Here is a 12,605-nt window from a genome sequence, read left to right on the forward strand (position 1 = left end):
ACTGGGGTGGGAAGGGAGTGGGTTAGACACACGTGGAGAAAAAAAAAAAATGACAGCAGTCATCATCCCAACCACAAAGTCATGTATGCCCCGCCTTCATCTAACGGCCTGGTCATAAAGCTGCTGCTGCGGTGGGAGGGGAGCAGGGGAGGAGGGACCGGAGGGTGATGGTAAAGTTCCCTTTTCCACTTCCTCCCTCCCTGCAACCTGCCGCTCACTGCAGCACAAGGGCTGATACCCAAATTTCCCGATCTCTGTCCACTGTTTGCCTTGGCCTGACCTTCCTTTGCCCTGGGCGCTGTCCTCCACCACGGGTCCAGAGACATGCAAGCCATCAAGGTGTGTCGTGGTGGGAGATGGGTAGGTACTCCACTGGTTTGCTGTGGATGTGGGGAGGGAGGAGTGGTGACAAGGGCAAGAAAGAAAGTGGCTGCTTAGTGAAACATCCCTAGCTTGCTTCTGACCTCCTGCAGACTGTGTTCTCTCTCTTGCTCGCTCTTCCCTCTGCAGGGCAAGGGACCTTCCTCTGGAAGGGTGTGAAGAGGGAATTTTGGAAGGGTGTGGAAGAGGGAATTTTGAAGGGCATCTGCAAATGGGCATGGAAAGTGGAGCAGGCCTGTCCCACGCACAGGAGGTGGTGGTGTTGCTGCCAGATTGAACCTGTAGGCAGGAGTCAGATTTAAAACCCAAGAGGTACAAGCACCCTCCTGCAGGTGAATGGCTGCTAGAAAGCCATCTGCTCACTGGGACTGACTGAGAGAGGGCATGGCACTATGGTTCTGATGAGATGTCCTCCAGTATCTCTGTGTTCAGCTCTTCTCAGCACATTATCTCTGTATCGAGGCATGGGGGAGACTGTCTGGCAAGGTGTTTCTCTGGGCACAAGGAGGAGGGGCTCTTTCCACTGAGATAGGTGGAAGTGTATGCCAATTTGGGAGTGGGAAGTAACATAACCTTGCCTTCACAGCATGGTGGTGTCACTGCCCATGTCACGATCCCTGGAAATGGCCAGATCTAAGCCATCAATAAGTGAAGCAGTCAGTACGGCTGAGGGCAGGAGGGATGAGGTGGACAGGGCATCTTCTTGCCCTGCGGCTTGAGTAGATGTAGGGAAGAGAGGGGAGGAGAGTCCACATTTGGCATGGAGTAGGTTAATTCATTTCCCAGCTAGGAGCTGGCCAGGCTTTTATCTGGGGCATCTATCAGGTGGCAGATGAAGAGACATTTGCAGCAGCCCTGCTCCCCACAGCCACTTCCTCCTTCAAAAATCGACCAGGGAAGAAAATGTCTGCAAATGTAACTGTACATGTTAGACATATTCTCAGGGGCTAGGGCAAGGGGAAGGGGAGAAGGGGATAATGAAGGACAGAGCCCCAGATAAACACTGTTTCCTCTAAGAAAAGTCCTCTGAAGGCTGGAAGCTAGAGCTGGATGAACAACTCCACTAGGCATTTATCTGTGTCCTGTGAACCCTGCAGTTTCCCCCTCACACATTGCACTGACTCTGTAAACATCCCTCAAGGCAGCATTCCCTTCACATCATGGCTAACCCCACCACATGTCCTGCTCTCAACCCCTCTGACTGCAATTCCTCTTAAATGTCTTCTGTCTTGTCATTTGGCTTCTCTGTACATTGCATCTCCCCTCTCACCGTCTCGCAACACAACAGTAGTCCAGTCATCCCCGCATTGTTCTGGGCTCTCAGTTCACCCCCCTTCACATCCCTTCCAACCATACCAGCCATGTCACCCTCCCTCTGCTCAACCTTACCGACCACAGGACCTTCTGCTGTGGCTCTGCTAAGCCCCTCACATTCCCCCATGGCTGTTCTGGCCCCATAGCCCTCTTCATCATGCATCACTGACCTCTTAGTACTCCCTGAGTTCAGTCCCAGGAAACTCCAGGTGTGACTAAGCTCACCTCATCTCTCAATAGCTTTGCCGTAACCTTTGCTCCTTCCTTTGTGCTCCTCTCTATTCAACCACACTAATTCAGAACCATTCTCCCTTCCATGACAGCCCACTTCCCAATGCATAGATCTCCTGAGCCATTCTCTGCAGAGGTTCAGGAAGCCTCTATAGCTCTCCCTCAACATCTCTATGATAAGAAGGAAGCAAGGGAACTAGGGAAAGAGAAGGTGCTGAGAGAGGAGGATCTGAGAGAGGGGGTGGCAGGAGGAAGAAACAAGCGTCAGAGCACGCCAAAGAGCTGTTTCCTCCCCAGCGGCCCCACAGTGCAGTGACCGAGGCAGGTGCCTCGTGACCAGGGCGAAGATGTCAGCTGTGCCAGTCAAGGGCACTCCAAAAGGCAGGGCTGCAGCTCTGCAACGGCAGGCTTTGCAGGTACAGCTGAGGTGGTCAGAGCATCCCCAGCAGCGGGACCCTGGCCTTTCCCTCAGGAAGTGTGTCTCTCTCATTCTATGGCTGTGCTCCTAGCTTGAGGAGGCAGGTTGCTCTCACCACCTCCATTTCACACATGCTGTAATTGAAGCATGGCCAGACTGTCCCAGGCCATGCAGACCTGAGAAACAGCACCCCAGCAGAAGACTTCTCCTTTCCACACCTCTCCTAGCTGCTTTCTCTTCCTCTAGTTTCTCTTCTTCTCTTCTTTCCCTCATCACAGCCTTCACCTTGCCCACAACACCTTCTCCTTCCCTTGATAGCCCTACTTCTCCCTTTCCACCTCCCTCACACAAATGCTCTCACCCAGCCTGGACTGTGCAGCTACCCTGGCTTGTTTGTGCTCCACCCTGCTGCAGCTCCGGTGTGGGGGAGGCTGATGAGAGAGGAAGCACCAGCTCGTAGCTCAGAAACACCACCGGCAGCCACTGGCAGCCCCAGGGAGAGACACCTTGCTGGCTGCTTACAGCTCTCTCTGCAGGTGATGCTGCAGCTTACTGTGGGCAGGCGAGACTGGAAGGTGTGTGGCTAAGTCAAGAAGAGGGGCTATCAGCCCCTGGCCACGGCGCCTGCTGGAGCAGGCAGGAGTGGCTGCATTCAGGGGCTGTAGCCGGCCAGGCAGCTGCGTCCTGGCGGTCCCACACCAATCAATACACCTACCCTGGCTGTGAGCATATAGCACTGCGCACGCAGTGGAAAATGGGCCCCCACTTCTATCTCAGAGTGGATGTGTTTTAGCTGAGTGATCTCTGTACTAGACCGTAAAAACAAGCCTTGTGCTGGAAGACAACAAACATATCTGGGTGACATCCTGTCGTTCTTCCTGCCAATTGTCTAACCCATGATTACGCACTGTCTGGTCTTGTAAATGTGTTTCTGCTTCCAGAGATCATAGAATCATGGAATAGTTTGGGTTGGGAAGGGACCTTCAAGATCACCTAGTTCCAACCCCCTTGCCACGGGCCGGGACACCTTCCACTAGATCAGGTTGCTCAAGCCCCATCCAACCTGGCCTTGAACACTTCCAGGGGTGGGACATCCACAACTTCTCTGGGCAACCTGTTCCAGGATCTCCTGACAGGGCTAGCTTAGAGGTGTGGAAGGATTGCCCCATCCCCATCTCACCCTAGCAAGAAAGCCTGTGCTATCATAACTTCTTGCTATTTTTTTCTTTCTCTTCCAGAGCTGTGGGGAAAACCTGTCTCCTTATCAGCTACACCACCAATGCCTTCCCAGGAGAATACATCCCCACCGTGTGAGTGATGCATAAACAGGTCCTGGGTTGGTGGGAGGCATAGAAAGGCAAAGGGGTGCAAAAACCCCTTGTTGTGTACCCTGAAGGCAGGGTCACATCTCCATGCCAGCAGAGGAAGGGCTGCCAACCAGCAAAGGCACCTTTATGCTTTGGATCTGTCACCTTTCACCAGAAGCACAAATGGCCTTACAAAACCCTGGTATTAAATGGGGTATTTGGGAGACATGAACCAACTCAAGGGTCTATCTGCCTGCTAAGTTTACAAATAGTATATGCGTTCCTGCTAGGCCAAACAATCAGGCACCAGGCTACAAAATCGGGCCAGACTCAAGAGAAGGCCGTTGGCTGAACGGGGGTTCCCACTTCCTTTTTGTCCAAGACACCCACTGTCATTGGAGCAGGGATTGATAACCCTGACAGTAAGTTGCAGGATTCAGGTCAATGCCACAGTAGAAGCACTGTGTGATGCAGAAGATGTATGCGTGAGGCTGGGACAGAGCTGTAGACTATTGGAATAAGGAGAAGCTTTGAGTTGCTTTAGTCTGAGTGGTCAGATGCATTTGTGTCCCCATAGTGCATGGGGATATGTTTGGAGGTGCACACCGCACATACTCATACCGTACCACTGAGGTGTGGGATATGATGACACACTCCCTGAGGTGGGAAAAGGAGCTAGGCACAGTGTGTCAGACTGCCAGCTCAGGTTCAGATTCCTTGAGAAGGAGAGGTACAGAAAAACCTCAGACACTCACTTTTTTCTCCAGACCAATTTGCAACGGATGTTGCAGAAAGTGGTTGTGGCAGCAGGAACCCATCTCTTCTCAGAAGCTGGTTTGCGGAAGGGCACCATTTCTTCCTAACACGTAGCAGTGAAACGGCCATGCATTTTGTGTGTCACACACCTTTCTCCTCCTGTTGGAGGCTTGTATCTGGAGATGCGAAAGGGAGGCCATTTTGTGCTCCTGAACTGCATGGCTCATCTTACAACGGCAGCATATGCTGTGAGTGCATTCACAAGGTCTTTATGTTGATTCCTTCCTATCACTGGTTGCCCTCACCTTAGCCTGAAGAAAAAAAAATGAAACCAAAGGAACAGGAAAGGATATTTTCTAGGTCAAGGGAGGAACATCTCTATTGACTTAATAACACTTTTTTCCTTTAAGTCTTGCTCCCAAGCATGCAATCTTGACCGCTATTCTCAAATATTTCATGCTGGGTTGTCAAAGAGTAAGGAGACACACCTTGGCATATTGGCCTCAGTTTCAGCAGGGGTGTTGAGGAGTGCAGGGCTCTGGGGGAGCTAGAAAGACATAGGTTCTTCACTTTTAAGATGAAAGCTGGGGTTTAGAGCATGAAAGACAGACAGGGGCTTGGCTAGGGCAGACACAGTTGTGGGAAGGACACTGTGGAAAAAAATGGGAAACTGAAGGGTTTATCAATCTGCATGCAAGGCAGCAAAGGTGGATCTGCAGCCAGGCACCCATTCAGGACAGCTGGGTGATGAGGAGGAGGTTGATGCTGAGTGGGAAGTCCATAAGGTAGAGGTTCATGGGAAATCAGCATCACCCAGGTGAGCTGAGAAGAGGAATCACTACCCTTTGCTCTGGGGTGCACCTAGTGAACCCCACATACGCTACTGGAAGGACTCCCTCTTTTCCTGTTTGAGCCGTGGCCGATGTCTCTGCGTTTCAGGTTCGATAACTATTCCGCCAACGTGATGGTTGACAGCAAGCCTGTAAACCTGGGGCTATGGGACACTGCTGGACAAGAGGACTATGACAGGCTGAGGCCACTCTCTTACCCGCAGACGGTGGGTCACTGTTCCTCCCTCAGATATGCCTCCTTCTCCTGCTGCAAAATCAACATTTGCCATAACACAATGACAGGACTGTTCCCATCTCTCTCTCTACTTTTCTGGGAATACCTCTGTTGATATACAAGTGTCTTGAAACCCTAAAGGTAAAAGACATCTAAGGGTGTTTTGGACCTTTATCTAAACTTTAGTACTGGAATAACTTAGCAAGAAAACTGAGTTCTTCAAAGATATTTATGAGCCCAGCTGACATTGATTTCTGTGTGGGACAGATGCTTCACACAGCCATGGTTAAAAAAAAAAACAACCAACCTCTTGTGAAACTAAAGTGGCTCAGGGAATTTTGGAGCTAAGGCAGGAGCTTCTCACATTTCTGTGAACCCTGCTATTCTGGCTTCTGCCTTTAAAAGAGATCTGATGCGTGGACACATGTATTTGATCTGCTGATGCCTCAAGCCCAAGCCCCTAACAGAACAAATGGATGCCTCTCCTCACATACTGTGTTTACCAGTTTTTCACTGTGTTGACAAAGTGATTTCAGGGTTTCAAGATCACCTTCCCTGGAGGATGCTGTTCCAAGCAGCCTCTTGGCAAGCTCAGAAAGACCCTGCTGCCTCAGGCGTTGGTCTGAAGGTTGCCATCGCAACCAAAAGGGCTAGGAATTGAGGGCACTACGCGTTTCAACTATGTTAGCCACTAAAAAGTCAGACACCTGGTGTAAGCTTCTTGCCTAGGTGCCTTCTGCAGTCTGTGCAAGCAGGCACATTGCTCAACAATGTACTTGCACCCACCCTGAGACACATCCCAAGGATAGGTGGGGAAACTGTTCTGCAGGGTACTTGGATGCCCTCCAGGGTACTTGCCTCTGACAATTGTAGAGGTATGGAAATGGATAGGTTGGGCCTGACACACTTGTTTTACCTAGGTGAAGTCGAATGAAATAAATATAACCCTGAAGAGTTGGTTTGGTTTGGTTTGGTTTCGGTTTAAATGGAAATCTAAATTCTGCCATGCCCAGGAGAATCACTTACGTGGATAACCGAGACTCCGCCTCATTTGCGTCCTGCGTGTGCGCTTTTTGAGCTGAGCCCAGCTCTGTCTCAACAGCAGGCAAAATTATTCTGACCTGAAAGCTCTCTGGTGTTCTGTGAGAAATGAGCAGGACGCTGTCAGGCCGTTTCCCATGAGGATGAGTGTGCCTACCACAAAAACCCCATCCTCCTACTTAAATGTTTGGCTTTTCTGATAATGGTGGCTATGGTTACCATGAGTCAGGGGAGCAAACATCCTGCTCTCCTCTAGAGGCAATTAGGAGCCGTCAGGACTCTGTTACATTGTGAGACACAGCTTTCCCCAGCATGACCCTCTGCTGTAGAGGAAGGATGTTGACCACTCAGCTATTCTCTCCCCTCCCTGTCTCCTGTCATGCAATCCCATGCTCTCATCCTAACTCTGCACCATGGTTGTATGCCTACAGGACGTCTTCCTGATCTGCTTCTCCCTTGTCAGTCCAGCATCTTATGAAAACGTCCGTGCTAAGGTGAGAAGGAAGTAACCCTGGTTCATCAGGGGTTGAGGAAGGTGGGATTGATGGTGGTCTTGCAAAGAGAGTGACTGTGGGTGGAGACTGCTAGTAGGTTGTCTAGATTCAGAGAGGTAATATCTTTTGAGTCAGTCAGAAGGAACTAAAATATCAGCCTCCTTCAGGTGTCTTTTCCGGGTCATCTCAAAGAAGGCAGCCAACTCAATTAAAGGGCTAGTATTCATCTTGCTGGGCTATTGAGCTGTGAGGCCACAGGCTCATGTTCTGATGGCATCTTTCAGGCACAACAGTCATAACATAGACACGCAGAACCAGTCCATAGGGTATGAGAAGCAGATACCCATAGCGTTTGGATGAGAAGTGGGAGAAGAAGGAAGTGATGAATGGAGAGGAGAACAACATACTATTTGCTTCCTAGCACTTTCAGGTTCCTCCCTGGGTTTCAGGGCACCATGAAGGGTCGAGAGCAGCTTGTGCTTTTGCTTAACAGAATTTGAGTCCCCTGTCTCAATTTTACCTGTGGATCCAGCAACAGGGGCTGGACTGGGCCAGGCTATAGTGCCCAACACTGGATGGAAGGCCTGTGAGGAAGGACAAGGTGCCAGCTATCTTGCTGTCATTTTTTCAGGGATATCTCTTTTCAGGGATATCTCTTGTGCAGGACCATACATGTGTCATCTTCTTACACATTTTCCATTTTGCTCCCTTGCTAGTGGTTCCCTGAGGTGCGGCACCACTGCCCCAGCACACCCATCATACTTGTGGGCACAAAGCTGGATCTTCGCGATGACAAGGACACCATTGAGAAGCTGAAAGAGAAGAAGCTATCCCCCATTACCTATCCTCAGGGCCTTGCTCTGGCCAAGGAAATTGGTATGTGCCCAGGACATAGTGTTTCGGACCTAGCGAAACGCAAAGAGGCATAAGTTAAGGTCTTCCGCTCAACCTAATGAGGCTTCCTTAGAGGTATCACTGAGGGACACAGGGAGACACATCAAGGTTCATGGGACAAAATGCACTTCAGGAGACTCAGAAAAGAGATCTTCTCCTTGAGAAAGCCTCAACCTCTCAAGCCTCTGTTTTCTGCCTCTCTCTGGCCACCATCTTCCCCACACCCACACACAAATATACATTTGCACATTCCCCTCCCCTTTTACTCTGCTATTTCTATCAGGGCAAATATTTTTTCTGTGAAAGCCGCAACTGCTCTGTGGGCAGAGGCCTCTCCTCTGCATCCGGAAAGAGGCAGAAGGCTGAGTTTTCTAACATCTCTCAGGAAGAGTTGCAACTGCAGCTTCCTGTCCCTGCCTCTGACTGCCGGGGCTTATACATGCAACCTCAGGTATGCATGTCTCACCCCGCCATTCACCTCAGGGGCATCAGCTCCCTCCTGTATTTCATGACAAGCACAAATGTCTGTTCCAGGTAGCTTCTCTTCTCAGATGCAGCATGCAGGGACAGCAGAAAGGGTGGGAAACACAGCTTGAGGGAGAAGTTTTCAACCGGGATCTCAGAGGAGAGAATGTCGGATGAGGATAACACAGCCACCTTCACATGATGGCTCTGCTCTGGCTACAAGGGTGGAGAATAGGCAAACCCTAGTCTTGGACAGCTGGCAAGCTTTGACCTGAAGTCAAGACTGCCTGAGTGACCGAAGTGTGTCCTGACAATGCTTAATGGCTTTGATCACCTGAGCTGTGTTTATTCAGTTCAGGCAAGATCCAGGTGCCTTGTTCTTCAGTAAACCGTCTATGAGAATTTGGGGTACAGAGTCCCAAAAGGGAGATGTCAAGCAATTTGAGATGCCGCCAGAGGTGCTTGACACTTGAACCCTGAGGAGACTTGAGGCCTTATCTCAAGACGAGACTCAGGGAGTGTTCAGGTGGTGTGTATGTGCCTCAGGACACTGTAAAATGGGCACTGAGGGAGGAGGGTGCTGTGGCTGTCAGGTGATGGGAGCCAGAAAAGTACCTGCCAGAGGTACCTGCAACTCTTCCTGCTTGACATGATTTGTGGTATTCCTCCTGCTTGTTTCTCTTCTGAGGACCCTTCACAGCAGACTCCTGGGTACCCCCAGTGCCTACCTGATGGTTAGTTCCATCCTCCCCATTAAAGCACTTGCTCTGCTCTTGACAGACTCCGTGAAATACCTCGAATGCTCGGCTTTGACGCAGCGTGGCCTCAAGACGGTGTTTGACGAGGCCATCCGAGCAGTCCTCTGTCCGCAGCCCACCCGCACAAAGAAACGAGTGTGCAGTCTCCTCTAAGTGAGTAAGTCTGAGAGGATCCTTGGGAGTGATACCTGTGGCCCTTTCCTGATCCTGAAAAGTCAGGGCCACTGCGTTCCTAAGACCTGCTGTGTGCCTGGTGGGGTGGGTCACCCTCAGAGAGAGAGATGGAGACAGCTGTACTGATGGGGGAAAGGACAGGACACGGTATAACAGAGCACACGGACCCCTGAACCACCTCCCCCTCCTTGCTGCCCGCCCATGGGCAGGTTTGCCTCATTTCCTGGTGCAGGGCAGCCCAGGATTTTCCACCTCTGCCCTCACAGAGGTCTGCCACCTTCTGCACAGAAGGAACTCCATCCAGGCTGCCCTGGGGATGACCTGCTGTGAGAGCTGTGAACCCATAGCCCTTGCCTATATTAAAAAAAATAAATATATAAAAAAGCTGTTCCTTATTCATGGCAGCTGCCCAATGACCCTTCCTCTTACCAGGCCCTGCTCACCTCAAGGGGATTTTCATGTCACTTTTCATTGGGAGGCAGCAGCTTCTCTCCCAAGACACCTTTACTTCTCCTGTTGTCCCCACCTGCCCTTCCCCTTCAACTCAAGGCAGCAGAGGGAGGAGAGAGGCTTCAGGATGAGAGGCAAAGCTGGCCAGGGCCTGAGTAAAGAGAAGAGTGAGAGCTTTCTAGCTGGGACCCTGCCCCTTCCTCCTCCCACCAGCACCAGGGCAGAGGGAGGGAGGGCAGGAAAATAGCCATGCTGGTTTCACAAGGTCTGTCATGTTTTTGGCTACAGATCCCGGCCCCTTCCCGACACTCGGCTCTGCTGGGCATGTAGGAGAGCGATGGCTCCAGCATCCCAGAGCACAGTACCTGTGGCGGTCACAGGGCGTTTTACTTCTGCTGGCTTGAAAGACTGTTGTGGGTCTGCAGCACTGGTTTGTCCGTTTGCACAACTTCCCCACACTCGCCTCACCCAGCTGCCCCTTCCCTTCCTCACCATCCCCGAGGTAATAACGTAGTGAATGCGATGCAATAAACAGACTGTGTGTTCTTGCCATGTCCGTGATGTGTGGCACCTTGGGGACACAGCTCTGCAGCAGTGAGCAGTGGGATGGCTGGGGTGGTGGCACCTGCCAGCTGTGTCTTTCAGCACTGATAGCCCAGGCAGCACCACGCTGAGCTCGGTACCAAGGAGCCCCAGCCGCTATAGGATCAAGAGATGAGGCATGATTCATGTACGGAGTTGCTAAGTTCTCAGCTGAGCCCCCTGCATTCCTCAGTAAAGCGCAAATATCATGTGCCAGCCAAAGGGAGGAGGGTGATTACACTTCACATCTTGCCCTTCCTCTTCTCAGCCTCCATATGTTTAAGGGAAAAGTCGTCCCCCTTCCAAGACACACAGAGGACAAGATGCAGGCTTTGAGAGGGAACACCCTGGTCCAGACTCCTCTCCCTGGGAACTGCCCCTGCAGAATCCTGAGGACATCCTTTCACCAAAACATTTCTGCATTAAGGCTCCTAAGCTCACGTCACACGCAGTCATATCAGTACCAGCACTCATGCTGCCAGGCACAGGCAGAGTGAGAACGGGAGGGGGGCGGGGGGCGGGGGGGGGGGGTGGGGCGGGAAGCAAGGAATGAGTCACCAGTCCAGACAAATTGCCTTCAGTCACTAAATTAAGCTGAAGAGAGTGGTCCCAGCGGTACTATGGATCTGGCAGCTGTGAGCACCTGCCTTCCTGATGCATTGCAGGGTCTTGAGAGTGAGGAGTGTTACAGGATGTCTGCTACTGCCACTACTTGTGGGAGGGAGGAGGGCTCAGGGTGCAATGATTGGCACTGCAAAATCCTGCAGTCCTAGGAGGGCACAGAGAAACTGTGGAGTTGAGCCAGCTTACCACTCCCCGATGCAGCACCACTTCTGAGTTTCAAAGGCTGTTTCTTGCACCAAGGAAGGTGCATAGGTAGCATCAGCAACAACCTGCCACAGTGAATGAAGCTCCTGAGGTCCCCTGCCGCCAGGGAAATTTCTGCAAATTCAATTCATGATCGATTCTGAGAAAGGCAGTTAATTCAGTGATGTGACACATTATCCACTGATGATGTCCAGAGCAAGCCTGGAGGACATCCTGCGGCAGCAAGTTCCACAAATGTCTGCACTGCTGCCGAAAGAATTGCCCAAGCCCCATCCAGAGGTAACATAAATTGTGTCAGTGTAAGTCCAGAAGAGCAGAAATTAAGTCTCTGGTGTGGACATTATACCTGTGGAAGGGCAAGGGACACAAAGCCCTTGAGGTGGGGGTCTAGCCTGCCTTAAACATCCTAAACATTACGTGAATCAATGAATTCCCAGTGGGTTATTAATTCCTGTCCAGTTTTCAAGCCTTGGCTTTTACCTTCTCAGTCTGCCCTTTCCCCTGTCACATGCGGCAATGCAGAGAGGAGAGACTCACCGTATCTGCCTACCTGTGGAGGTGCATAGGCTTAGCTCCCCTCCCAACACAATCCAGGCCGTTTGCACAACTCCATTGGAGCTGAGGCAGGGAATAGGGCAGGACTCTGAGCATTGAGGAAGCCAGCTGGAAGCCTGGAAGTTGTGACCCTATGGCTGTGCTAAACGAGTCCTGCAAGGCGTAGCTGGCCTGGGTAGCGCTCTGCTGTTGCACGACTCTGTTTTCTCTATGACACGACTTGGGGGGCTCCCTGCGTGATGCTGTAGATACCTGCCCTGCCATGACAAAGATAACCACTGGGTGCTGCCCATGCCATTCCTTCCCCGGTGAGGCCTCATCTCTCCTCTGTGTCTCCAGACAGCATTGTGGCCAAGATCTAGGCTAAGGCGAACTGACAGCTTTGAAGCTCTGTACTGCCTTCATCTGTTCACCTTTGAGCAGCACTGACTGGACATGAAATTGCTCAAGCAGGTTTGGAAGGCCAGGTTTTAGACCCTGGCTATGTTCTGCTCGCAGAGATACTTCCTACGACTGTTAAGGCTGGAACTGGCCCTAGTTGCTCAAATGCTCCTAATGGCAGTGCCAAATGTCAAGAGCTATGTGACTGCACAGCACAAGGAGTCACCGATGTCAGCTGCAGGGTGGGGAAGGGGGTGAGGACTACAGGGAAGCACTTTGTGCAGAGAATGGGATGGGGAAATCCTAATTTCTTTCCTGGGAGAACTGCTCACACAAAGGAGCTTAATTTCTTGCCCTGCCCCATTTCTTCTGGGCCTACTCCTTGCAGCAGAGATGAAATTTGGTAGGAGAGTTTGGGGCTGTTGAACTGGACCTTTTCCCACAGAAGGTGCAAAAGACATGAGATAGATTGTGCATGGAGCCAGGGGAAGGAGAGAGTTGAGACAAACAC

General features: G+C 51.3%; 1 protein-coding gene across 1 annotated transcript; it reads left to right on the forward strand.

The window, feature by feature from the left end:
* Positions 1-235: 235 nt before the first annotated feature.
* On the forward strand, positions 236-10,317 carry RAC2 (Rac family small GTPase 2; the record flags this gene model as incomplete). Its single annotated transcript, XM_009984826.2, has 7 exons — positions 236-360; positions 3,583-3,654; positions 5,347-5,464; positions 6,945-7,007; positions 7,724-7,883; positions 9,147-9,281; positions 10,037-10,317. Coding segments are annotated over 6 exons (669 nt in total), but the record flags the coding sequence as incomplete, so codon positions are not given.
* Positions 10,318-12,605: the final 2,288 nt, after the last annotated feature.

The sequence above is a fragment of the Tauraco erythrolophus genome, chromosome 4 (assembly GCF_009769465.1).
Source record: "Tauraco erythrolophus isolate bTauEry1 chromosome 4, bTauEry1.pri, whole genome shotgun sequence".
NCBI classification, from domain to species: Eukaryota; Metazoa; Chordata; class Aves; order Musophagiformes; family Musophagidae; genus Tauraco; species Tauraco erythrolophus.